The sequence below is a fragment of the Centropristis striata genome, chromosome 9 (assembly GCF_030273125.1).
Source record: "Centropristis striata isolate RG_2023a ecotype Rhode Island chromosome 9, C.striata_1.0, whole genome shotgun sequence".
Taxonomy (NCBI): Eukaryota; Metazoa; Chordata; class Actinopteri; order Perciformes; family Serranidae; genus Centropristis; species Centropristis striata.
Genome location: NC_081525.1, coordinates 52,826 through 80,648, shown reverse-complemented (window position 1 = coordinate 80,648; position 27,823 = coordinate 52,826). Strand labels below are relative to the sequence as shown.

Here is a 27,823-nt window from a genome sequence, read left to right as displayed (position 1 = left end):
AGGCTGTTGGTGGTGTTGGTGGATCATCTGTGCGTCCTACGCCCAAACTATAACTCTGACAGCTTTACCAGAGGATTGTGAGGGAGAGGACTAATTTTCCTACGTTTCTATGTATAAATTATTTCTGTAGAGTGGAATTTGCGGCCTGGAGCGCAGTTTTCAAATTTATTTTTTGACAGTTTTTTCTCTCCCTCTACACTCTGGTGATGATGTCACACACTGTGACACGAACATTCCGTGCAATACACACCCATTATAATCTCAGAATTTCTCCAAAAATTATCATGGTCATTGAACAGGGATTGATAAAAAACTATATGACCTATCGAAACGTGGATTAATACACCGATACACAAGACTTGTGTCTACTGTTTAAAGTTTAAATGGAGTCTCTAGGTGAAATTATGCCGGAGGAGTAGACGTTTAAAAATCTCCAATTGTTCTTTTTTCCTCATTTTTTTTCAGCCGTCCCATTCACTTCAATGCAAAATTTTGGGCAGCTTTTCGCGAAAAATTCGTATTCTGTAGAGAAAAGTAATAGCACACTGATCCCGATCAAACCGCACGTTTTAACATATAATTTGTCCTGACGAAATTGCGTCCAGAAGAGGAAGAAGAAGAAATCCACAGTATAACAGTAGTGCAGCACTGGTCCCTACAGCTATTTCTGGATGGGACCAGTGCTGGGGAGATTGCCCCGAGGCCCTAGTAAAGCATCAAAGTACAAGATCTGATGAATCTAGTGAACCAAACGTCCTGAAACCAGAAGTTCAGCTGAATATTAAATGGAGTCTGAGTTGTTAGAGAAATGCATTGAGGAAACCTTTAACATTAAGTGATCTGACTCCAACAGTAAATCCTCTTTCCATTTCTCTGCGCAGATGGTTTGATGGGGAATGATGAGCAGGAGACGTCCAAGTTCTTAGTTTTTATATTTTATTACAATACGTCAAGAAATGTGCATTTTACAGAGATCTCTGGGTTCAAACATCTCGTCCCTGATTGACATGATTAAGGCGGATCAGTTCATGAGGTCTGACCCTCTTCTGTCCCTCCAACCCTTTTTATAACCTGACAGGTTTTGCTAAAAAATGAAGGTAGATTTCTTCCAGGAAGTGCCGCCCTCCTGATCCGCTGATTGGTCAGTTTTAATCAATATAAAGACACGTCATGTCACCGGGCAGAGAAGATAGTTCCCTCCTCTCCCCAGCACACTGTGTCCTTCACCTGTTCCCCAACATTCAACAACCCTCCTGCCTTGTTATGACGTACAGAGATATTAGTGGAGACACAGATGTTGCTGTGTGCACATAGAATACAATTCATACAATATATTTATTTATGATGATAGAATCTGACTAAGTTTACGCAGTTGGGATAAATGTATTTAGTTTTGATGTATCTAGAGTAATCATAGCTTTAAAACAATATTAGCACATGATCATTGTGTCAAAAGCATTTTACATGATTAATATATAAATGCACAGAGAGGTTACACACACACACACACACACACACACACACACACACACACACACACACAGTTAGTGACCTTCGTCCACGGATAGTGACCCCCATGAACAGAGACAGAAAACAGATTATTTCTAACAGAGTGTAAAGCTGAGACTAGAGACCTGGATCATCCAGACTAGAGACCTGGAGCATTCAGACTAGAGACCTGGAGCATCCAGACTAGAGACCTGGAGCATTCAGAGACTAGAGACCTGGAGCATTCAGACTAGAGACCTGGAGCATCCAGACTAGAGACCTGGAGCATTCAGACTAGAGACCTGGAGCATTCAGACTAGAGACCTGGAGCATCCAGACTAGAGACCTGGAGCATTCAGAGACTAGAGACCTGGAGCATCCAGACTAGAGACCTGGAGCATCCAGAGACTACAGACCTGGAGCATTCAGACTAGAGACCTGGAGCATTCAGACTAGAGACCTGGAGCATCCAGAGACTACAGACCTGGAGCATTCAGAGACTAGAGACCTGGAGCATCCAGACTAGAGACCTGGAGCATCCAGAGGATGGATGCTGACTCACTAGACTCTCAATAAGCAGCAACACGACACAAGATCTGACACACAATCACACAAAATACACAAATCTACTAAATGTGAAAAGTTTCTGAAAGCAGATCACAGCAGGATTTTTCTGGAGTTTGTGGCCATTTCTAACAATCCTGAAATGGTGAACAGTGATTCCAACTGGCACCAAATGTGCAGCTAAAGGAAGCAACCAACAGTTGATCTAAGAGTCACAGCTGAGTGGGAGTGGCACCACGTACTTCCCTTTTACACTCTGAGTGTGAAATGACTGAGTTACACATCACATATATGAGGAACTTGAGTTGAGCCACAGTGAAAAGGGCGAACAGGAACTCAGTTGGTGTTAAACTCACACTACAGAGATTTTTCATAAATGATGTTTAGTTTGACATGAAAAGAGGAGGGAGGGACAGCAAACACTGAACCAAAGGGCTGCAAACCTTCATCTGGTCTGCTCTCTGGGTTAAAGGTCAAATCTCTCTGTTTTTAAAGAGACAACGCATTAAAAGATGAATGAGAGATGTGCAGTGACGATAAACGAGTCCACACACAACACAAGACTCACTTTTCAGTTAGAATCCATCCATCCGTTATCTGTAACCGCGTAACACAGAGAGACACTACCATTCACGCTCTCATTGACTCCTACGGGACATTTAGAGTCACCAGGTAAACCTAAGCTGCATGTGTTTGGACTGTGGGAGGAGAGAACCCTCGCTGACACGAGGAGAACATGCAGAACACAACAGAACCAGAACCAAGAAAGAAAACAAGGTGTCAAGGTTTTGGTTTTATAATAATAATAACTTTATTTCTATAGCACCTTTTAATAACACCAGTTTACAAAGTGCTTGGACAGAGAGAGTTAATCACAAGGAGAATGATGTCATAAGGCTAAAAACTATTTTTACATTAAAATAAAAACAATCAGAGACAGAGCAGGAACAAAGACATTCTCACAGACAGAAAATAAAAGGGAAAAGGAGGAAAAGAGTAAAAAGGAGTGGTGAGATAGACACATTACATAAAATCAAGTCTATAAAAGTGTTTTAAGAAGTGATTCAACAGAAGTTAGTGGCTCTGAGCTGGTTCCAGAGTCTCCAGGGTCTCTGGTGGAGAAAGCCCGCTCCCCTTTGGTTTTTAGTTCAGACTTTGGATGTTCAGAAGGAGCCGAGGATCTGAGGACGCGGGTCGGCTCGTATGGAGTTGTTGGGATCGTACCACAGGTGAATCTTTGGTTCATTTGTGGACTAAATGAAACAACTTTCTGAGTCAACTCACAAAATGGCAGGTCACCGCCATTTTCTCTCAAGAACTTCCCTTCCCAGAATGCTTTGCATTTTACGACACCTTCCAGGTCACCTCATTGGTCAAGGCACCTTGGACACTGCAGGAGGTCCACTGGTCTGCTATAAGGGAGCCAGTCCTCCCTCCCTTCTCTCTCTTTCTCCACCGCTCCCCAGAGCAGCAACACCTCTTCTTCAGGAGATAATCCAGAGGCCTGGACTCACCAGCCCCCCCTCATCTCCTGCAGAGCCCTGCTGTGATGAGGTCTGCTCCTCAGAAAATCTCCTGTCCAGGAGTAATTCTGGTACAACTGCAACTCTGACCTTCTCTGCACACCAAAGTTGCATTAATGAACACAAAGTTCATTGCAACTACCAGAGAAAGCTCCACCTCAACAACAAGGACAACCAGCAACTTAATTTGCAAGACAGCAAATTATTGAACTCAACTTCCTTCTTTCCACGCCCGCCACTGGAAAAGGATTTCCTCCCTTTTCAACTGGATTCGTGAGTAATGTAACTGGGCTTAGATAAGAAATCAGCAAGGACTTTAGCGGAAAGGATTTGACCTGTAATTAATGATTTGGTTTATATGTGTCTTATAAGTATATTTATGTGATATTTGTGTTACAATCAAAGTTGTACGTTAATCTTGCTTTATACAGACAGTCAGTCTTATATGCAACTAACTATACTGACCTTTGATTTGCTCATACAGTGATTTACAGTAATATACTTTAAATTACCTGTAACTAAACACAGTTTTGCAGCTCTCACTCGGCCAAAAGGCCTAGTCACCCCTCACAGCTTGAGTTTACCATCCTTTGTGTGAAGACACACACACACACACACACACACACACGTTTCCTCTCTTTTGTAATGTAGCTCTCTATACTTTATAGATGTGTGCTTTTATTTGCTTTACTTGTTGTACATTATGAACGATATGCTGGCCTCTGCTGTGACAAGAATTCACGATTCCTTCAACCACTACTAAATATTAATAAGGTCATTTTATTAAAATTATATTCATAATTAATAATCAGTGTTTAAAATTGATAGTTTAGTAACTTTATGAGACTGATTTAGGTGAATTGGCTATATTTTTCTGTTTTACAGATGGTGCCCCTTTTTACGAGCTGACTTAGAGCAAATCAAGTCATATCATTTCTTATAATTAATAATTATTTATGATAATTATTAATAATTCTTATAGCCATCTAACCACACTTTTGAACCATGAGATCCACACAAGGTTGCTCAGGTTAATCCCTACATATCTGATATCCTTATGGGAGGGATAGACTTTATGATAACGCCCTGTTATTAATATATTTGACACCCTGTGCAAGTTATCATTTATTCATAAAAGAGCCATCCTTAATTCCCAACATTTTTGGTGACCCGTGATGGAGGCAATTGGTATCTGGAACCAGATGCCCCAACATAGTTGACGCCCGTCGCGAGGCCCAACAGAGTTAATCATTCTGTTAAATATCTAGCAGACAGACCTAAAAGAGCTTTAAAAGTGATCAGTAAAATCTTTCTGTCCCTGTTTGCCCCTGAGCTGCTCTCTCTCAGCTCCTGCTGGTTCCCGTCTTGTTCTGTAACTCCTCCTCTTTCCCAGTATACTTCTCCTCTGGCTCTCTAAGGAGGTCGTCACACTTTTCTCCCTCTCTCCTTCTGTGTGTTTTCCTGCTTCGCTCCTCTCGTCTCGTCTTCTGTCTTATACTTTGGAAGACTCTCTCTACTCTGCTCTCAAAACTAAAACATCATGGATTTGATGAACTGGTCTCCAGTTGACACCATCTCCTGGAGGAGGAGCCTGGTTCAGGGAGTCCTCCTGTCCTGACGGGACGTTAGCAGCTGCTCCATGATGGACGGTGGAGAGGTGGAGAGTCGTGTGCCTGGCGGCTCTCTCCATAGAGGATATAGAAGATCTCTATCTATTCAGAACCTTGATAACAGGTCTTCTTCTGATTGGATCAGGCTTTGCTCTGGTTTATGGAGATACACAGTAAACGGTGACAGCTGTCCAAAGCTCCATGAGGCTGCTGAGATGATTGATACGATGGACAGAGCTGTCAGAACTCAGACTGTGGTCACAAAACACACTGTGGATGGAATCAAGGAGCGACTGACGGCCCTGGAGAAGAGACTGGATCGATGCAGAGACCAGTATGGATATTATCAACAAGATGAGTAACAGAAAATGGCTGCCACTTTCACCTACAGCCCAAATTCTAATCTTATCCGGCCTCAAACAGCCCTGACTCAAGGTCTTTTGGAAGAATTCCCCTGTTGAGCGCTGCAGTGAGATTTTTGGTGTGTTTTCTCCTGCCCTGTGTCTGCTGCTCCCCTGCCTGGCTACCTGAGATCAGCGTTTGTGATTCTGAAATAAACTATTTAACTGACTGCCAGACTTCTGTTCTACTTCTGGGTCCGCTCGATAAAACACAAGGCCTGTTATTCCTGACTTTGGTAACTAAATGATACTGTAGCTTGACTGCCTTCATTACTTCACACTGTAAACTTCAGAGTTGCTCCAGATAGAGATGACACAAGACACACCCGTTGCATGTGCAATGGATCAATGCAACGACTATTTCGACAAAAAAGTTTTTGTCCTGTTGGTACAGCCTCGTCACCTCACCGATATAAGGTTCAGTTCCACAATTAAACCGTCACTGTGCACGTTGACTCGTCATGATGAAGCTGATTCTGTCTCTGACTCTCATCGGGATGCTCTGCAGCACAGGTAATACAACATGATTTAAGATGTTAGACGATAACCAGAATGTCCTTTATTTAACATGAACATGAGTCAGGATGCAGGTGAGGTCAGTTAAAGTGTGAAGAAGGAACATTTCAATGGACTGAGAGTAAATCTGCAGCAGATGAAATGAATGAGTCCCCTATTAAAGGCAGTGTTTCGTCAGGATGAAACAGTTTATCTGGGCTTTACGGTGGAATCGTTGTGCTGCTCACCGTCATCATTTCACTGAAAAATGTTTTCCTCGCAGCAGCTGCAGCTCTTCGGTGTTATGAAGATGCAATCCGTAGACTCAAAACCTGTGCAGACGGAGAACTGTGTGCAACAATTGCCGTACAAGGTAGTGTTTCCTCATCACTCTGTTTCTGACTCAGTGTGTTTGCTCTGTGTGTCCTTTGTGTCCACATGACGTAAAAAACTGGATGTCACAGAATTTCCTTCAACTGAATACAAACAAAACAGAGATCCTTGTTATTAGCGGTTTCCTAATTGATAATATTACTCCTGTCACAAAGAATCTTGGAGTCTGGTTTGATGATAAGTTGTGTTTTGAACAACACACCACAAAGCTTGTGCAATCCTGTTTTTATCACCTTCGAAATATTTCTAAAACACGATCTGTGCTAACTTTTGAAGACACAGAGACCATTTTACAGGCTTTTATCTCATCACACTTGATTACTGCAACAGCCTTTTTCACCTGCCTGAACCAGAAATCCAGTCATAGACTCCAGATTGTCCAGAATTCAGCTGCCAGACTTTTAAGCAGAACCAAGAAACATGATCACATCACTCCTGTTTCAGCATCCTAACACTGGCTCCCAGTATGTTTTAGAATTGATTTTAAGATCTTACTGATTACTTTTAAGGCCCTTCATGGCCTCACTCCCTGCTACATCTCTGACCTCTTAACACCTACACACCAGTCTGTCCTCTGAGACCCTCGGGCAGGGGTCTCCTGACTGTCCTAGGGCCTCGGCTGAAAACTAAGGGGGACAGAGCGTTGGCAGTCAGGGCCCCGAGGCTCTGGAGCAACCTGCCCGAGGAAATCAGGTCGGCTGGGTCAGTGATCTCTTTTAAATCTCTTCTTAAAACAAACTTTTATCAGAGAGCCTTTCCTGATTTTACCTGAACTTTACCTTCCCTGGATCTGTCTTTTAATTGCACAGAACTATGTCATTCTCTAACATTATCATCTGTTGTTTCATGTCTGTTTTTAACTTGTCTTTGTAAAGCACTTTATAACATGCGTAGTGTAAAGTGCTCTATGAATAAAATTATTATTATTTATTAATATTATTTTACTTAACATTTTACAATAGTCTCTGTTCCAGGCAACTTTCAGACAAGGTTTTGTGCGCCGTCTTCACTCTGCAACCCAAACAACCAGACATATTCCTTCAACTTTGGCTCTTCTAACGGGACTGCATCTGTTTACTGCTGCAGCACAAACAGCTGCAACAGTCAGAATGTGCCCTGTGAGTGACGTGAGAACAACCTGTGGTCATGTTCAAGGAAGGAAGTGACTTCCTGTCAACAATGTGAACATGGGGATGATGTCTCTTGTTCTGTTTCAGACCCTGTTCCTCCAGTGAACAAAGAGCTGAAGTGCTACGTCTGTGACAACTGCAACGAGACGGTCCAGTGTAACGGGTTCCAGGACCGCTGCCTCAGTGGGACCGGTGAGTCCTCTAGCTGCATAATGCATTCAGCTTTTCTTTCTCTGTTGAATGTGGGCCGGTTTAACGGTGGTTTTGTGACCCACAGCGGCGAATGGAAACACCATCCACAAAGTCTCTGGCTGCGTCTCCAGGAACCTGTGTGAAGTCTCTGCGCTGCCTTTCCCGACGTCCAACCTGAACTTCACCCAAACACCAACATGCTGTGACACCAGTCTGTGTAATTCAGCCGGCACGTTCACGCTGAGCGCTGTTCCTCTTTTGATCGGACTCATTGTGCTTGTTGCCTTTTAGAACAAAGAGCAGTATGGAGGTAGATTAGTGCCAAAATGTTCAAACAACACTTCTTCAAATTCAAACGAAAAAATATTAATCAGAATATCAAATACAAAATTTAAACAAACAAAAAATAAAGTCAAAGACAAAATTCAAATCTTGAAATCAATTATTTGTGCAACTGCTTGTTTGTTTGCTGCTGCATTCTGTCTTTAATTATAAAGTAATGTATAATAATATATAATACAATATAGTTATAACAGTTATTCAAAGACAGATTTCTTTTGCAGTTACACAAATAATTTCATTTCAAGTTTTGAATTTTGTCTTTGACTTCATTTTTTGTAATTTAAATTTTGTATTTGATATTTTGATTAATATTTTTGTGTGTTGTTTGAACATTTTGGCACAAATCTCACTCCATAGAGCAGGGCCTTCGATTTGATTCAAACAGGAGGAGTTAGCTGATCTAATTAGTGTTGTTTATGATATATAAAATATATATACATTCTGCAGCTCAAACAGTCTTTGTGCAGAAGGACACAGTTAAAATGACAGAAATCAGAAAAAAGTTGAATTTCTCTGATCAATTATTATTTTTAAATTTGATTCAAATGAGTTTTATACATAAACACTTTTCCAAGTGACCACAAGTGTCAGGAAAAAACAGTTTTCTCCACATATTGAAGTATTGTCATGATGCAACCTTATAGATTCAATTTTGTTTTAATTAGACACATTTCTGTACTTTTTTTGTTGGAAAACATCCAACTATAAATACAAATACAAACAAATAAAAAATAAATACACAAAAGTCTTGCTTTGTGTTTGCATGTAGTCCAATATTCACTCTGCTTTGAGCTCTGGCTTTGGTCTCTATCAACCACTGAGAAAAATGTCATTAAAATGCTTTACTATGAATCAATGTAATAAAAATGATCCGGTTTGGGTAATCTCATCTAACATAGTGTAACCCCTATAAAAATACAGTCGGGTTTACTAAATGTATTTGTGTTGGTTTAATGTCAAACAGTTATTTTTTTGGTGTAAATTCATGAAGAGTATGGTTGTAGTTGCTTGGTGTGGCCACAAGGTGGCGCTTCATGTGTTCAATGAAGGAAATCTAGTCATGGCATTGCATGCTGGGAAATAGTCAAGCTAGAATGGTCCGATACTGATGCTACTACGAAATATTACAGAGCAAGGTTTTTGATGCTATCTGAAGAAGAGTACAGTTTTATTTCAGAAGAAGAGTGTCATGAATCATAAAAAGCTTTATTAGGATAGTTTGAACAGAGCACATTTTACTATATAAACCACAATGCAGCAACATATTTATGTGACACAGAAGAAAGATGGGTTAATCATTTTTATACAGAACCTTTTGAAAACTTATTATAATCTAAAAATAGTAAACTACAATCACATCTCCATGCTGCTGTTTTAGAGGAAGGTACAGAACAACGATAAGAGATGAAAACACATTCTACACATTATTCAACACATTCAATACCCAAGTTATCTCTTTTAAGGATGGTTGCTATGAACTCTTTCTCCATGAAGGTTTTTAGGTTTTTTAGTTTTAGTCGAGACTGTTTTAGAAAGGAGGTGGTTCAGCTGCTGTTGACTTGCATATCAATAAACTGAAAGGTGATTCTATTATTCTGTTCAAATATGTAGATGAAAAAATATGTGAACAGTCGTAGCCACAATGCAGAGAATGTACGTGACAGTCTTCTTCTGGGTATTGACACATTTTAAAAATCTATTCTGGGCATTGTGGCTTCGAGTGTGTGACTAGTTCTTCTCATTTGCACTCTGACTGTTGTCAGCGTCTCTCTGATATTTGTTTACGCCCCTCTCATCTGTTTTTGTCCACCATATTTATATCAATAAGGGTAGGCTCAGTAACAGAAACACCTCCAATACAATGAAAAAGGTAGATTTAAGGATTGGCAAATGATTGCATTCTGTTTTATTCACATTTCAGAGAATGCCCTAACTGTTTCTGCATCTGGGTGGTTTTAGACGGCTTTTGTGTTTGCATCTGACTGTGTAATGGCTTCCTTACATGGAGGAGTGCAAGAGTAAAAAGAGAAATGGGGACAGTTTGTGGTTTGTCTTCTGCAGCCGCTGGAGCTAAAACCTCACACACTAGGTACCTTTAGCAGTGCTGTCTTTTTTGTGTTTTGTTGGTTAAACACTTCAGCTCAGTTACACTCTTGGTTCTAATAGATGACAAGGGCAACGAGACCAAGCAGCACAGGAACAACACTCAGTGTGACCGTCACACTGCCGTCACACTGACGGCAGTGTGACGGCAGTGTGACGGTCACACTGACGGCCGAGTTACAGAAGCTGGATGCACAACATTCGATTGCAGTGATGTTAAGCTTAGGGATTAAGTCGATCGCAACACCAAGCAAAACACCTTTGATCGCCTTCTGGTTGCGAACATCACACATGTTTGCAGACATACAGCCACGGTTCACAAAGGTGTTGTCACGAAATGACTCTGTGGATGACAAAACCACTGTTTTACTAGGAGAACCATTTTTTTAATCAAAAGCAAACACTTGAGGCAGTGTGTGATCAACATTGTTTACGAGGACTCACCAGTCATATGAAAGCAGCGGTCCTCTGCTCCCACACACTGAACTGTCTGATTACAGACGGTACCAGAGCAGCTAAAACACTGCAGGCTGTTTTCTGTCATATCAGGATCTGAAACCGAACAGGAGACATGCATGAGACACAAGTTCAGAGTAACGTTAAGTTCACACCCCAGTTATTTCAGCTAAACTCCAAACATACTTACAGGATACAGTTTGACTGTTGCAGCCGTCTGTGTTGCAGCAACGAACAGCATAAGCTGCCTTCTCCCGACCAAAACTAAATGAAAATGTGTGACTGGGAACCCTGCAGACAGCGGGCGCCACACAGGTCTGGTTGATGCTCTGACTCTCCTCATTATCTAATACTGAACACAATGTACTTCATGTTAAGAGGACACATGGACTAAATGGGACAAAATTAAAGTAAATAACTTCTGGAAACAGATTAATCTTCATAATATTTTATGCATTTTTACCTTCAGTGTGAGCAATTGTTGCACACAACTGATCATCGGAGGCACACGGTTGGAGGCCTGAACTGGTCTGACACTTAAGACCTGCAGCTGCGATAAATAAATAAAGAAAGAATAAATGAACTGAGACAAACATTTGAAATGGCTCTGCTGTCACTAAACCAAAGCCTACTACAGATACTTAATGTTCCTCTCCTGATTTGTCCCTAAAATAATTTTTTTTATTGAATTAAGCATTTAATTCTAGTCAGCATTACATTTATATTATCTGCATAAACGCTGATGTAAGAGTGAGTAGAGTTACCTGTGCTGGAGAGCATCAAGAAGAGAGTGAGAGACACGATCAGCTTCATCCTGACGGCTGGAGGGGTTTATACTGAAGCTGTCTTTAAAACAAGAAGAGGAAGAAAAACATAAAATCACTGCTAGAACAGCAAAATACAGAATGTTTCATCCTACGTCGTGAAAACTGTCGAGGTTTGTGACATTTATCTTTCTTTAAGTTTCTCCAAAAACAACTCTGTCTCCTGCAAGTTAAGTTTTAAAGCAGGAAATTATGTTCCATATTTTCTGTGCAGGCAAATTAAATCACTGCCCAGATTACGTTCAGATCATATGTGTAATATTTTGGAGACAAGATATTTTAAACGGATCCTCTATGATCCCCTACAGGCTGATTTTTTAAATTATTACATTAAATCAGAAGTGAACAGAAGTGAGAGTTTAGTTTCAGATTGGACATATAAACTCTTCTACTGTTTATGTGTTGGGGAGAAAGATTTATTTTATTATCCTCTCAGCTAAAATGTTGATGATTGATTAAAAAGTTTAGTTTGAGTATATAATCAAATAAAATAATAACTCAACAATCATACAGTTGACCGTTTGCAGAAGCTCCGCCCCCTTAGTTGCTGTTGCTATGTCCATCAAGCTTCCAGGACCGTCAGCAGCCGTGGAGCGGACCGGCGCTGTTGGAGTAATACCTCCAAGAGGGAGGCTGCCCATTCACAAAATGCTACAAAGATTAAAATAAAATAAGTTGGTAAAAGCCTGTAAGCTAACTTTTTTAGCTTATAGCTCTGGTGCTACAGAGGTTGATAGTTGCTCTATCATTGATATGTAACTATAGTTACAAACACGTCATCTGTAGGCTACACTCTAGAAAACATGTAAAATAAGATGTCACTGGTGCCTAGATGGTAAATCATCCACAGCACAGACTGATGTAGCATGTGCTATAGGCTACATCTGTATTTTACTGTACTGTGACTTATTGTGAAGGTCTGAATAAATACTGAACCAGACCGAGTGGGTTGATAATGGTGATATTTATTATTACCCAGAAACAATCAGCAACTGCCATTGTTTTATAGCGAGGAGATGAAAATGATTGATCTATTAAATCGATAGTGCTAGGCTAATTCACCAGCGTTAGCATCCTTTTGACGACTTTGATAAACCTGAGGCTAACGTACATGGTCAAAACTATATATGGTTTGAAAGATAAGAAGTTATACTCTAGTTTCACACCATTCCATTAATTGGAAATATAGCATGACCATTTGTATTAGTAGTTCATGTGAAATGTTGATAATGTTAGCCAAAAGATGGCTGAAGTGAAATAATTTTACAGACGGTGTCATTAACATCAGTTTGTTTCACTAGTTCTGCACTAGTAGTGGTAAGAATACTATTTGACAGGAACCAAAAACTGTTAAATCCGGTTTGGGTTATCTCCTCTAACATAGCTAGACAATCGGTAGTTAGCTCATGTTAGCTAGCTAGCAGCTTACCTTGGAGCAGACATGTGTGTCCTTTGATCTTTCAGATATTAAGTTGGGAGAGGATTCTCCCACACTGTTTAATCCACAGCCAGCAATCCTGCTCTTGCTTTTTGAATTTTGGAAAAGGGGAAAAAACGACTACTTCTGCTGAACTCTGATGGTACCTGGTGTCAGATTTACAAATCCCGTATGCACACCGTTTCATCCTGTTGCTCAGAGCTCAAAGTTTGTCCGACCTTCTTCTCTTAGTAACGGTTGCTAAGGTATGATTAGACGAGGAGCGTTCGGGGGAGGAGTTTTGCAAACGGTCAATTATGAATGATCGCCAACTGCGCGGTGCCTCGCACGGGGCACCAATGTGTTTTAGATAGATAGATAGATAGATAGATAGATAGATAGATAGATAGATAGATGTCTGTGTTCTGTGCCAGAGCTCGCTGGGGCCCGGTGAGGGTCGTCCTCCTGCAGAGCGGAGAGGGAGGTCTGGGCCTCACGCTGAGGGGGGACAGCCCAGTCCTGGTGGCCGGAGTGGTACCTGGAGGCTGTGCAGCGGTCAGAACACACACACACACACACACACACACACACACATTCTTGCACTTCTATCTTTGCGGGGGCCCTCATTGGAATAGTGGATTTTTCATTAGTTTTAGTTTTAATTGGGTTGTAAATATTTGTTTTCAAATTCACTTAGTTTTAATGAGTTTTTAGTGAGTGTTTTTAGTGAGTTTATAGTCTGTTGATACTTGTGGTAGTATAGTTTGTCAAAAAGTAGCGAAAAAACACCATATTATGGGATGGCCAAAAATGACCCCATCAAAAAAAAGTCATACTATAGCATGTTGATTTTTGTCAGGAATGGTTCATTTTTAAAATACTTCAAAATGCTTAAAATTGGTCAATTATAGTCTGTTGATACATATTAGAGCATAATATAACCAGAAAAGACAGAAAAACACCATATTATGGGATGTCCAAAAATGATACCCTCTAAAAAAAAAAGTCATACTATAACATGTCGATTTTTGTTTCTTCCCTCATTGAAATTGTGGGTTTTTCATTAGTTTTTTTGTTTTAATTGGGTTGTGAATTTTTGTTTTCATATTCAGTTAGTTTTAATGAGTTTTTAGAGTGAGTTTGCTAGATTTAATTAGTTTTTATTAGTTGTAGTTTTTTGTAATGGGGTATTTGTTGGGTGGGAGATTAAAAGAGGTCACAGTAAATTTTGCCTTTATTTCCTTTGTCTGATCCATCTTCATTATGGATGAAAAAAGACGAAAACGAAGGACATTTTCACTATAATTGTAGTTAGTTTTACTTAGTTTTGTAATCACACAATACAGTTTCAGTTAGTTATATATATATTTTTTAACTCTCATTTTTATTTCAGTTCACAAAAATGTTTTTTCAATTCTAGTTTTCATTATTTCGTTTCGTTTTTTGTTAATTATAATAACTTTCTCTGATCCTTCATGACATAAAAACTGGTGGAGCAAAGAGGCCAACGCTGCTCCTGGATATAAAATGACCCAAAAAAAAGACGTAAAATGACCAAAAAAGACGTAAAATGTCAAAAAAAGACGTAAAATGTCAAAAAAAACCCACAAAAGATGCGAAACAACCAAAAATAAGACATGTAAAATGACTAAAAAAGACGTAAAATGACCCAAAAAAAAAGACGTAAAATGTCGAAAAAACCCCACAAAAGACAAAAAAGAGACGTAAAAACACTAAACTATGATAACCTTGCTCCCGAGCCCCTTAAACTAACATGAACCTGATATAACCTTTGACCCTAAAACAAAGTCTGAAATCTCAAAAAAGCTTTTAAAGAAGTGTAATGTCCTCACTTTGTCGGTTGAAAACGTGTTCTGGTCCTCACTATGTAGGAAGTACTGGTACTGTGTGTAGCAGGGTCTCTGGGGATCTCGTGGTCTGAGGTTTCTGTTTGGTGCCAGCAGGAACCTCAGTGATCTTTGTTGGTTCAGACATGAAATCCAGCTGAAAACCTGTTTAAAGTGAAGTTAATGAAATCTGCTGCTGGCTGTTTAATCATTAGTTTTAACTTTCAATCTGGAAACATTGAGCCTCTTGTTGAATCCACTTTATTACAGTTTGTGTCATTATTGTTTCTGACCACAAGAGGGCGTCACAGAGACACCAAACACATCAAACACATACAGGATCATCTCAATACATCAATAGGATGAAAAGTCCATTTCAGTGGTTCAACTCAACCAAATATTGAGTCATATAGACGACAGACTGTTCAGAGGAAACATTTACATATTAAACACTTTTTAAAATTGGTCTTTAGGAATATTAATTTTTTGAGGCAGTGAATTTTATGTCTTCATTAAATGTAAGCCATGATCATTATAATTAGAAGAAATTAAATAAATGAAGACATGAAATGTTTCATTCTGTGTGTAATGGATCTATAGAATGTGTTATTGAATTACTGACATAAATACACTTTTCTATCATATTCTCATTTATTAAGATGTCCCAAAAAAGTTGGGACACTGTCTAAAACATAAATACAATTTAATTCCATTATTCTCTGATCCTTCGTTGCATAAAAACTGGTGGAGCAAAGAGACCAATGCTGCTCCTGGACGTAGAATGACCAAAAAAAGAAGTAAAATGACCAAAAAAAGAAGTAAAATGACCAAAAAAAGAGACGTCACAATCAGTATGTGCAGAGTGTTTACAGTGTAACATCAGAGGATCAGATCACTAGATGAACACCTGTCCAGGTGAGTGTACCTGATGGTGGGCGTGTCTGTGTGTCCAGGAGGCGGGGCTTAGGGAGGGGGACTACATCGTGGCGGTGGACGGTCTGGACTGTAAGTGGTCCAAACACGGAGAGGTGGTCGACCTGCTGAGGAGAGACGGAGGGGCGGAGCTTAGCGTGGTCACTCTGCACTCACACGACACACAGGTCAGTACGGGGTGTGTGCGTGTGTGTGTGTGTGTAGTCACCAACACTACCTGTGTGTGTGTCCTCAGGTGGAGAGGCGGAGCCTCATGGTTTCCCACGGCGACAAGGAGAACACACGGCAGCGTCTGGTGGGCGGAGCTAAAGGCCAGAGCTCCGCCTCCCTGCTGAACTGGAACAGGAAGAAGAAAAGGGAAGGAGGCGGAGCCACCAAGAGACGAGGGGGGGCCACCTTCAGTCTGTCCTTTGGGACCATCAGAGACCCTGAGGACATGTACTGATCCAGGACCAGGACTGAACCAGGACCAGGACTGATCCAGGACCAGGACTGATCCAGGGCTGAGGAGGACCATGTACTGACCCGGGACAGGACTCAGGGACCCAGCAGTGACTGGTGGTCCTGACTGACGGCTGCAGCAGGAACCTGATCAGGGATCAGACGGTCCGATCAGGATCATCCAGAGAAACCTGCTGCCGTCCTGATCAGTCCTGATCAGTCCTGATCAGTCCTGGATCTGGATCAGTCCTGATCAGTCCTGATCAGTCCTGGACTCTAACAGGAGACTCTGAAGACCTGCTGCAGACTGAAGAAACCAGCTCAGAGTCCCGTCTTGTGGTCCAGTTTTAACCCGTTAAAGGAGGAAATCATTTCCACATTTCTACCATTAAACCTGTTGGGAGCTGTTGTGTTATTCTACCATTAAAGGTGGAAAGAGGATACGTGGTTTTGTAGTATTTGTAGTTTTTTCCACCTATTTTTAGCACCTATGTTTATATGTCTGGTGCAACTAAATTTGTTTGGACAAATATAATGATAACAACAAAAATATCTGATAAGAGTTTAATTTAAGAGCTGATATCTAGACATTTAACATGGTTTTATTGATAATAACCAACATCATTATTAAATCATTATCAAGATTATCATTATTTTTGGTCATTTTGTGTCTTTTCCGATCATTTTACGTCTATTTTTGGTCAATTTGTTTCTAGTTTGATAATTTTGTGTCATTTTTTAGTCATTTTTACATATATTTTTGGTCCTTTTGTCTTTTTTGGTCATTTTGTATCATTTTTACATCTATTTTTGGTCCATTTGTTTTCTTTTTGGTCATTTTTATGTCTTTTAGGTCAATTTGTGTCTTTATTGGTAATTTTTATGTCTATTTTTGGTAATTTTGTATCGTTTTTAGTCATTTCTGCATCTATTTTTGATCATTTTGTGTCTTTTTTTAGTATTTTTTACATCTACAGTCATGGAAACATTCTTGATAATAACCATAATCACGATCAATAAAACCATGTTAAATGTCTAGATATCAGCTCTTAAATTAAACTCTTATCAGATATTGTTGTTGTTATCATTATATTTGTCCAAACAAATGAACCTTTAGTTGAACCAGACATTAAAATGAACCAGAAACTGAAGAAAACAAGGAGGTCTGATCATTATTTTCCATGATGTTTCCTGATGATTCTCTGTGTATCAGCTGTAAATATTTAGTAGATATGAAGGAAAACAAAGTAAAATCTTCTGAAAACATTCATGTAAACAGAAGAGTTCCATATTTCACGTGTTTAATCATGTGTTGATACTTTAATAACAATCAGCAGATATTAATGTTAGTGTTGTTGTTTAGATGATTGAATCACTGATGTTTTCTAGTTTTGGTGTTTTAATGAACTGTGAATATTGAATGTTAATAATGTAGCTGTGACTTTTCAGTTTTTGTGTATTTGAAATGTGACATGTTGTTTATTTTGTCCTCGTGGGTCCAGCCAGTGTCCCGTCCTGTTTATATTTTATCTCATTTTATCGTTTTACAGGTTTTTCTTTTGTTTGCCATTAAAAGCTGAATTACTTTTATTACAAATATTAACCACGAAATAAAAGTTGAAATCTGTAAAGTGATAAATTGGGACATTATATAAATATTCAGTGTTATTGAATTGCGTAATGTTCTTAAATGTTAAACAGTGAATTCTATATAAAAATAAAAATAAATACACATCATACTGCTGAATGTAAAATTAGTGAAACTTTGTTTTTTTTTTTACAGTAAAACTTCATATTTAATGTAAAAATCATTACATCATCAAATCTACATCATGACATCATCAAATCATTACATTGTGACATCATCAAATCATGACATCAACAAATCATTTCATCTTCAAATCATGACATCATCAAATCATTACATCATCAAATCATTACATTGTGACATCAATCATTATGACATCATCAAATAATGAAATCATTACTTTGTGACATCATGAAATCATGACATCAAATCATTACATTGTGACATCATGAAATCATGACATCATCAAATCATTACATTGTGACATCATCAACTCATTACATCATCAAATCATTACATTGTGACATCATCAAATCATTACATTGTGACATCATCAAATCATTACATCATCATGATGCCAAAGGTGACTGACAATTCCAAAGATCAGAACAACTCTGAGGAGACAACACGCTGTGTTTCTCTTTTTAGTTTGCAGGTTTGTGCGTTATTATTTGTGTAACTAAAGTTCAATGTCCTGTTATTCCCTGTTATGTTCCACTTTTGATATCAGAGCACACTTGGGAGGTCAGATTCCTATTCTGATGTTATCGTATCAACCAGAGCATCCACTTCAGCATTAACTGCTTCTACTACATCTGCAAAGTAGAAAGAGAACACAAGGCGTTGTCTCCTCACAGTTGTTCTGATCTTTGGATTTGTCACCTTTGGAATCTGTATCTTTTATCACAGAGGGATTGTTTGTGTCTGCACAGCTTCAGGTTCCTGCTGCTTTTACTTTGAAAATCATTTCCTTCTGTAGCTGCAGTTTCTTCCCAATATTGAGAGTGTTTCTAAGTCTGTGAAGAAAAACGTAGACAGCCGGTTGATGAATCAAAGCCTTTAGTGTCGTGCAGCATTCTGCCTGTATATGAACCAGTTAAACATCTTCACCATGACGTGGTGCTGTCATTGTTTTCAGCACAACCTCACCTATATCACCTGATTATTATCTCTTTCATTTTCACTTTCCCATATGTAGACGTTCAGGAAGAACTCAGGACGCTCAAAGTGAAGTCGGATCAATGATAGGTATTATGGTTTTGTCAGAAATGCTTTCTGTTCGAGGCCAGAAATTCCAGCCTGCCCACCTCTGGCTGCTGTCACTCTGCCAGAAGATTCCACAGCTGTTAATTCTGTTGATTGCTCTGCTCTGATTGGTCGACACCAACGCTTTGATGCTTTGATGTGATTACAGTTACAGATACACAACCAGGCGACTTTATGTGATTTTACTTACACACACACACAAATGCGCGCGTAATCGTGCACACTCCTCCAGATACACGTTTCACACACACACACATGTTGAGGTTAAAGGTCATAGGTTGCTGTATAAATAAATACTTGTAAAGGAATGCTTGCTGTAGGTGTGCTCCCTGTATATTATATAGTATCATAACATTACTAGTATTAATTGTTATAAATCTGAATAATCTCATCATAGTGTACACACACTGGCAGTAGTGGCCCTTTCACTATTTGCCCAGAGGACATTTTCTACTTTATGCTGCTGTTTCTGACTGACCTGACCTGTTTTCTTTGTTCTCCTCCAACAGATTTATGTGAATAAAACATGATTTTATTAAGACTAGAGACTAAACATACACGTAGAATAACATAAAGAGAGCATCAGAGCAGAAGAGAAGATGAATATGTGGTGAATACAAACAGCTCAGTGATATTGTGTCTCAGTGAGAACCAGGATGGAATAATATTCAACACGCTTCGTGCTCTGACTGTTCTGTTGTGTTTAAAGGCAACCAATCAGAATAAAGAAACCAGCATGAAGTCAAATCAGAAAACAAAGTGAAACAGAAAGAACACATTAAACTACCATCACTAGAATAAAAAGAATGTAGAAACAAAACTAGAAAATTTCTTCTGGGAAAATTCTGAAAAGGCCACAGGGGCTACTGCCGGTGTGTGTACACTATGATGAGATTCTTCAGAGATTTCAAACTATGCCCTTTAACCTCAAAATGTGTGTGTGTAATTAAAATCACATATGATCCGACTTCACTTTGAGCGTCCTGAGTTCTTCCTGAACGTCTACATATGTTTTTTCTAAGAAAAATAAAAAATAGCTTTGTTAGAGCGATCTAAAAAAACTGTTACATCTCCCTTTTTCAGAAATCTTCCTGCGTTTTTAATATGGGAGCCAATGAGGCTGTTGGTGGTGTTGGTGGATCATCTGTGCGTCCTACGCCCAAACTATAACTCTGACAGCTTTACCAGAGGATTGTGAGGGAGAAGACTAATTTTCCTACGTTTCTATGTATAAATTATTTCCGTAGAGTGGAATTTGCGGCCTGGAGCGCAGTTTTCAAATTCATTTTTTGACAGTTTTTTCTCTCCCTCTACACTCTGGTGATGATGTCACACACTCTGACACGAACATTCCGTGCAATACACACCCATTATAATCTCAGAATTTCTCCAAAAATGGTCATGGTCATTGAACAGGGATTGATAAAAAACTATATGACCTATCGAAACGTGGATTAATACACCGATACACAAGACTTGTGTCTACTGTTTAAAGTTTAAATGGAGTCTCTAGGTGAAATTATGCCGGAGGAGTAGACGTTTAAAAATCTCCAATTATTGTTCTTTTTTCCTCATTTTTTTTCAGCCGTCCCATTCACTTCAATGCAAAATTTTGGGCAGCTTTTCGCGAAAAATTCGTATTCTGTAGAGAAAAGTAATAGCACACTGATCCCGATCAAACCGCACGTTTTAACGTATAATTTGTCCTGACGAAATTGCGTCCGGAAGAGGAAGAAGAAGAAATCCACAGTATAACAGTAGTGCAGCACTGGTCCCTACAGATATTTCTGGATGGGACCAGTGCTGGGGAGATTGCCCCGAGGCCCTAGTAAAGCATCAAAGTACAAGATCTGATGAATCTAGTGAACCAAACGTCCTGAAACCAGAAGTTCAGCTGAATATTAAATGGGCTCTGAGTTGTTAGAGAAATGCATTGAGGAAACCTTTAACATTAAATGATCTGACTCCAACAGTAAATCCTCTTTCCATTTCTCTGTGCAGATGGTTTGATGGGGAATGATGAGCAGGAGACGTCCAAGTTCTTAGTTTTTATATTTTATTACAATACGTCAAGAAATGTGCATTTTACAGAGATCTCTGGGTTCAAACATCTCGTCCCTGATTGACATGATTAAGGCGGATCAGTTCATGAGGTCTGACCCTCTTCTGTCCCTCCAACCCTTTTTATAACCTGACAGATTTTGCTAAAAAATGAAGGTAGATTTCTTCCAGGAAGTGCCGCCCTCCTGATCCGCTGATTGGTCAGTTTTAATTAATATAAAGACATGTCATGTCACCGGGCAGAGAAGATAGTTCCCTCCTCTCCCCAGCACACTGTGTCCTTCACCTGTTCCCCAACATTCAACAACCCTCCTGCCTTGTTATGACGTACAGAGATATTAGTGGAGACACAGATGTTGCTGTGTGCACATAGAATACAATTCATACAATATATTTATTTATGATGATAGAATCTGACTAAGTTTACGCAGTTGGGATAAATGTATTTAGTTTTGATGTCTCTAGAGTAATCATAGTTTTAAAACAATATTAGCACATGATCATTGTGTCAAAAGCATTTTACATGATTAATATATAAATGCACAGAGAGGTTACACACACACACACACACACACACACACACACACACACACACACACACACACAGTTAGTGACCTTCGTCCACGGATAGTGACCCCCATGAACAGAGACAGAAAACAGATTATTTATAACAGAGTGTAAAGCTGAGACTAGAGACCTGGAGAATTCAGAGACTAGAGACCTGGAGCATTCAGACTAGAGACCTGGAGCATCCAGACTAGAGACCTGGAGCATTCAGAGACTAGAGACCTGGAGCATCCAGACTAGAGACCTGGAGCATTCAGACTAGAGACCTGGAGCATTCAGACTAGAGACCTGGAGCATTCAGACTAGAGACCTGGAGCATTCAGACTAGAGACCTGGAGCATCCAGACTAGAGACCTGGAGCATTCAGAGACTAGAGACCTGGAGCATCCAGACTAGAGACCTGGAGCATTCAGACTAGAGACCTGGAGCATCCAGACTAGAGACCTGGAGCATTCAGACTAGAGACCTGGAGCATTCAGAGACTAGAGACCTGGAGCATCCAGACTAGAGACCTGGAGCATTCAGACTAGAGACCTGGGGCATTCAGACTAGAGACCTGTATCATCCAGACTAGAGACCTGGAGCATTCAGACTAGAGACCTGGAGCATTCAGACTAGAGACCTGTATCATCCAGACTAGAGACCTGGAGCATTCAGACTAGAGACCTGGATCATCCAGACTAGAGACCTGGAGCATCCAGACTAGAGACCTGGAGCATTCAGACTAGAGACCTGGGGCATTCAGACTAGAGACCTGGAGCATTCAGACTAGAGACCTGGAGCATCCAGACTAGAGACCTGGAGCATTCAGACTAGAGACCTGGAGCATTCAGACTAGAGACCTGGAGCATCCAGACTAGAGACCTGGAGCATTCAGACTAGAGACCTGGAGCATTCAGAGACTAGAGACCTGGAGCATCCAGACTAGAGACCTGGAGCATTCAGACTAGAGACCTGGAGCATCCAGACTAGAGACCTGGAGCATTCAGACTAGAGACCTGGAGCATTCAGAGACTAGAGACCTGGAGCATCCAGACTAGAGACCTGGAGCATTCAGACTAGAGACCTGGGGCATTCAGACTAGAGACCTGTATCATCCAGACTAGAGACCTGGAGCATTCAGACTAGAGACCTGGAGCATTCAGACTAGAGACCTGTATCATCCAGACTAGAGACCTGGAGCATTCAGACTAGAGACCTGGAGCATTCAGACTAGAGACCTGGATCATCCAGACTAGAGACCTGGAGCATCCAGACTAGAGACCTGGAGCATTCAGACTAGAGACCTGGGGCATTCAGACTAGAGACCTGGAGCATTCAGACTAGAGACCTGGAGCATCCAGACTAGAGACCTGGAGCATTCAGACTAGAGACCTGGAGCATTCAGACTAGAGACCTGGAGCATTCAGAGACTAGAGACCTGGAGCATCCAGACTAGAGACCTGGAGCATTCAGACTAGAGACCTGAAGCATTCAGACTAGAGACCTGGAGCATTTTTCTTCTTCTCAAGTGGTAATAAATGGTTAAATTTAGCACCAAATTTGTGGCACAAATGGAATCGACCCAATAAAAATGCTGCAACAACTTGTGGGACAGGACTGAGCCTGAGAACGGACTTCAGAAACAGACACGTTTGAGACGAGTAGTTGAAAGAAAATGATGATTTCAGAGTGAAATATTCACGATGAGCTCATGTTGCACGTAAATTTACCCCAAAAGAGACATAAAATTCCAAAAAAGACACAAAATTACCCTAAAAAAGCATGAGAAAACCATCTTATCTCCTCTGCCACTCCCTTACAGACGGTTTAGAGCGTGAGTCAGCGTATTCTCTCTTCTATGGCTCTTCGTTCCCATTCAACCCTTCACAGCCTGGGCTTGATGCTTGTATCTCTTTAGTAGTTGGAAGTCATAGGAACTCTTTATTAGCACAGTCAATGTTAAAGTTAAGCTCTTAACTAAAATATGTTTTTTACAACAAAAACAATCCATCACTGTCATGGACATCATATACAATACTTACAATAAAATCAATAACATCTCACTGCAGCTTGAATCTTTAAATGTTGGTCAAGAATATGAGTTTCTTCTCCATCTGAACAAACTGATCATTGACCTGCTGTCTCCCCCTAAATATCCTCTGGACCTTTACTTTCCTGTAAATGTTGTGAGTTCTTCCTTCATCTTCATAAACTGATCAGTGACCTTCTGACAGCGATCAGCTGACTGGATGATGGCTTCTGTTAGCTTTTCGTCTTCTTCAGGGGTCGCAGTGACTCTAATCACGCTCACAATGAGCTTTAACATATCATTGATCAAAGTCATCAATATAACAGTTACATCCAGAGCTTCTCTACTCATTTCTGCCAGCTGAGACACTCGTGTTAGAATCAACTGAAAGTCCTCCAGATGTTCTAGAGTGCATTCTGCCTGAAGTTTAGATGATATTTGCTCCAGCTTTTCACACACTGTCTTTATTTCCTGCAGAATGTTCTTCAGAGGTTCAACAATCCCCATGAACTCTCTCCCCAGCTCTTTTACTTTCTTTGCACTTCCGTTCTCTTTCATTGTTTTAGTTATGTTTGCATTAACAACAGCAGCAGCACCTCCTGCTGCTCCTATTAAACTCAGCCCCCCAGTGAATGGAGCTGCAAAGATCATGAGCCCTGCTCCTATAGCTCCAAGTGTTCTGTCTCTATATGTTGTCTTCTGCATCTTTCTTACTTCCTCAGCGATCTCCTGTAACTCTCCTGCGATCTCTCTCATCCTGGGTTCTTTGCTGTTAAACTCTCTGATGAAAGAAGCTGCATTCTCACAGAGTTTGTTCATCAGATCAGAAAGGTCAGGAGGCCGGTCTATGCTCCATCTTCTTCTTGGTGCTGAGGCCATTTTGAACAGTTCCCTGTTGACTGGATGTGTTGAACAGTTCACTGTGGACTGGATGTGTTGAACAGTTCCCTGAGGACTGAATGTGTTGAACAGTTCCCTGTGGACTGGATGTGTTGAACAGTTCCCTGTGGACTGGATGTGTTGAACAGTTCCCTGTGGACTGGATGTGTTGAACAGTTCCCTGTTGACTGAATGTGTTGAACAGTTCCCTGTTGACTGGATGTGTTGAACAGTTCCCTGTAGACTGGATGTGTTGAACAGTTCCCTGTGGACTGGATGTGTTGAACAGTTCCCTGAGGACTGAATGTGTTGAACAGTTCCCTGTTGACTGGATGTGTTGAACAGTTCCCTGTAGACTGGATGTGTTGAACAGTTCCCTGTTGACTGGATGTGTTGAACAGTTCCCTGTGGACTGGATGTGTTGAACAGTTCCCTGTTGACTGGATGTGTTGAACAGTTCCCTGTAGACTGGATGTGTTGAACAGTTCCCTGTGGACTGGATGTGTTGAACAGTTCCCTGAGGACTGAATGTGTTGAACAGTTCCCTGTTGACTGGATGTGTTGAACAGTTCCCTGTAGACTGGATGTGTTGAACAGTTCCCTGTTGACTGGATGTGTTGAACAGTTCCCTGTGGACTGGATGTGTTGAACAGTTCCCTGTAGACTGGATGTGTTGAACAGTTCCCTGTAGACTGGATGTGTTGAACAGTTCCCTGTAGACTGGATGTGTTGAACAGTTCCCTGTGGACTGGATGTGTTGAACAGTTCCCTGTGGACTGGATGTGTTTAACAGTTCCCTGTAGACTGGATGTGTTGAACAGTTCCCTGTGGACTGGATGTGTTGAACAGTTCCCTGTGGACTGGATGTGTTTAACAGTTCCCTGTGGACTGGATGTGTTGAACAGTTCCCCGTGGACTGGATGTGTTGAACAGTTCCCTGTAGACTGGATGTGTTGAACAGTTCCCTGTGGACTGGATGTGTTGAACAGTTCCTGTGTGATTAAAGTGTGATGAGCTGATCAGAGGCTCTGTGGAAACAGGAAGAGATCAGAATCACTAAATGTTGTTATTCTCTCTGTTTACATGGACAAATGTTTCATTCTGAGAGGAAATATAGAATATCAGCTGTGGACTGTGAGAATACACTCTCAATATTTCTGGAAGAAACTGCAGCTACAGGAGTTAGGAAGCCAAAGGACGAAAGTTAGAATATGAAATGTTAAAGTTAGGTTGTTTCACATGCTGGTTCGTCATTATTCTGTCAGACAATTGTTGCGTTATTACGATTACACTGCAAAAACCAACTGACAAAAAATGAGAAATAAATAACTAGAATGACTTGGAAACAAGTCAAATTATCTGCCAGTGCAGTAAGTAAATGTTTCTTTGCAAGAATTCTTTAATTAAGTAAAAAAATATCTCGGCACTGGAAAAAACAATGATGTCATAAAATAAGTCCAGAAATACTTATTTCGAGCAATTGTGGCTTGAAAAGCCCGACTGTTGTAACATTAAAATAAGCCAGAAATACTTGAAACTAGCACGTTTTTTTCCTCATTCCAGTATCTGTGGGTAGATACTGGTGGTAGAAAATACTTTTGAAATATCATTTAAACTTCATGCAACTAAAACTCTCAACTGGAGCCAATATTTGAGGTAAAAACTCACAATATTCAACAGTTGAATAGATTGAAAAGCATGAAAAAGCTCACAATGTCAATCCTAAAAACAAGTCTTTATACAGGACTGAAATCCCTGTGAAGAGGTTATTCACTCATTTTGTTACAAAAAGACACATGTTGTTAAAATAAGCACATGAAGATATGGTCAGTAGGTGAATTATACTAAAACAAGATAAATCAGATACTATTGATAGATAGAAGAAGAAATTACTTGGTGAGCTTGATGTTTTTCTGCAGTGTTGTTCCCTCCTGCAGCAGGAAGTCGGCTGTGGACTCGTCTTCCTCTTCGTCTTCCTCTTCGTCTTCCTCTTCGTCTTCCTCTTCGTCTTCCTCGTGGCCTTCACGGCTCTTCAGCGTGTAAAGTTCCAGCAGACACAGAAACATTTGTCTCTGGAAGCTGCTTCACATGATGAGTTCCACCTTGTTAAAGACGTTTCAGTGTGTTGGAGACGTTTCTCACATGTTTCTGTTTGTGTGTGAGCAGCACGGAGCGTCCTCTCAGCTTCAGGGCTTTCTGAGAAATCACATGATCACAGCAGCCAATCACACAGCAGCAGCTACACACACACACACACACACACACACACACACACACACACTCCCCCCGCCCCTACAACTCCGTCAACTCTGATCCAAAGTTAACTTTCCTTTTTTAAAGAAAGTTATTATCTAGAGGTTTTTGGAGTTAAAGGAGCAGATAGGCCGATAATAATCATTTTAATAAACTCCTAGAACTGTTTGGGTTAATCTAAGACTATAATTGTAAACTGACATTTGTTTCATTATAAATGTCATCTCACAATACCAAAGATGATTTTACTCCTGACATGTTGTTGATGCTTCTGACATTCTGGAGACTGTGGAAGGAGTTTGGAAGTTATGAAAAGCTTGATGCTTTGCTGCTTGCTTTCTAGCATCTAACAGAGCAGGAGATGCTAACGCTAACTACCTATGCTAACAAAACGATGACTGGCTCCTTATAAAAGACCCTCACTGGAGCAGTCACAAGCTGAGATAACATGACGCAACTAACAGCGAGCCGGAGATCAACCAGTCTACAGCAGGGCTCTCTAACTCTAATTACCTGGGGCCGCTGGAGGCAGGATGAAAATGACCAATAAAACACACAAAATTACTAAAAAAAAGACAAAAAATTATTTTAAAAAAAGACACAAAATTACTTAAAAAAGACACAAAATGACAGAAAAAAACTAAATTACTCAAAAAAGACAAAATTATTTTAAAAAAAGACACAAAATTATTTTAAAAAGACACAAAATTATTTTAAAAAGACACAAACTGACAGAAAAAAACTAAATTACTTAAAAAAGACAAAATTACTAAAAAAGGCACAAAATGACCAGAAAAAGACACAAAATGAACAAAAAAGGACATAAAGAGACACAAAATGAGAATCCATGTGGGAGTGTCCCAATGCATCATGGGACTTTTCCAGAACTTATAAATCATGGTGAAGACGACTATAGCGGAGGAGCTCAGATATAACAGCTATAAGCTCTCAGATACTTTATGAATTTCATTAGGGCCTCGGGGCGATCTCCCCAGCACTGGTCCCATACAGCAATATCTGTAGGGACCAGTGCTGCACT

At 40.2% G+C, this 27,823-nt stretch overlaps 1 protein-coding gene and 1 long non-coding RNA gene across 4 annotated transcripts; both read left to right on the top strand.

Moving 5' to 3' along the window:
• Positions 1-5,731: 5,731 nt before the first annotated feature.
• Positions 5,732-8,790, top strand: LOC131978092 (uncharacterized). 3 transcript variants are annotated; one of them, XM_059341609.1, is made up of 5 exons: positions 5,732-6,099; positions 6,368-6,454; positions 7,449-7,592; positions 7,692-7,796; positions 7,882-8,790. In XM_059341609.1, exons 1-5 carry the CDS (start codon positions 6,048-6,050, stop codon positions 8,085-8,087), a joined length of 594 nt encoding a protein of 197 aa, XP_059197592.1. In that variant the 5' UTR covers positions 5,732-6,047; the 3' UTR covers positions 8,088-8,790. The 3 variants fall into 3 exon arrangements, with proteins under 3 accessions (XP_059197592.1, XP_059197591.1, XP_059197590.1); XM_059341608.1 differs by having other exon boundaries at positions 7,437-7,592; XM_059341607.1 differs by having other exon boundaries at positions 6,365-6,454; positions 7,437-7,592.
• A 6,958-nt stretch (positions 8,791-15,748) lies between these two features.
• Positions 15,749-17,913, top strand: LOC131978330 (uncharacterized). The gene is made up of 2 exons (XR_009394950.1): positions 15,749-15,885; positions 15,954-17,913. It is a non-coding gene; the product is annotated as an uncharacterized LOC131978330 (long non-coding RNA).
• The last annotated feature ends 9,910 nt before the right edge of the window (positions 17,914-27,823 follow it).

Coding starts and splice junctions, on each gene's coding strand:
- LOC131978092 (XM_059341607.1), top strand. CDS start 6,048: ATGATGAAGCTGATTCTGTCTCTGACTCTCATCGGGATGCTCTGCAGC. Junction 7,593..7,691: donor CAACAGTCAGAATGTGCCCT/GTGAGTGACGTG, acceptor GTTCTGTTTCAG/ACCCTGTTCCTCCAGTGAAC. Junction 7,797..7,881: donor CCGCTGCCTCAGTGGGACCG/GTGAGTCCTCTA, acceptor TGTGACCCACAG/CGGCGAATGGAAACACCATC.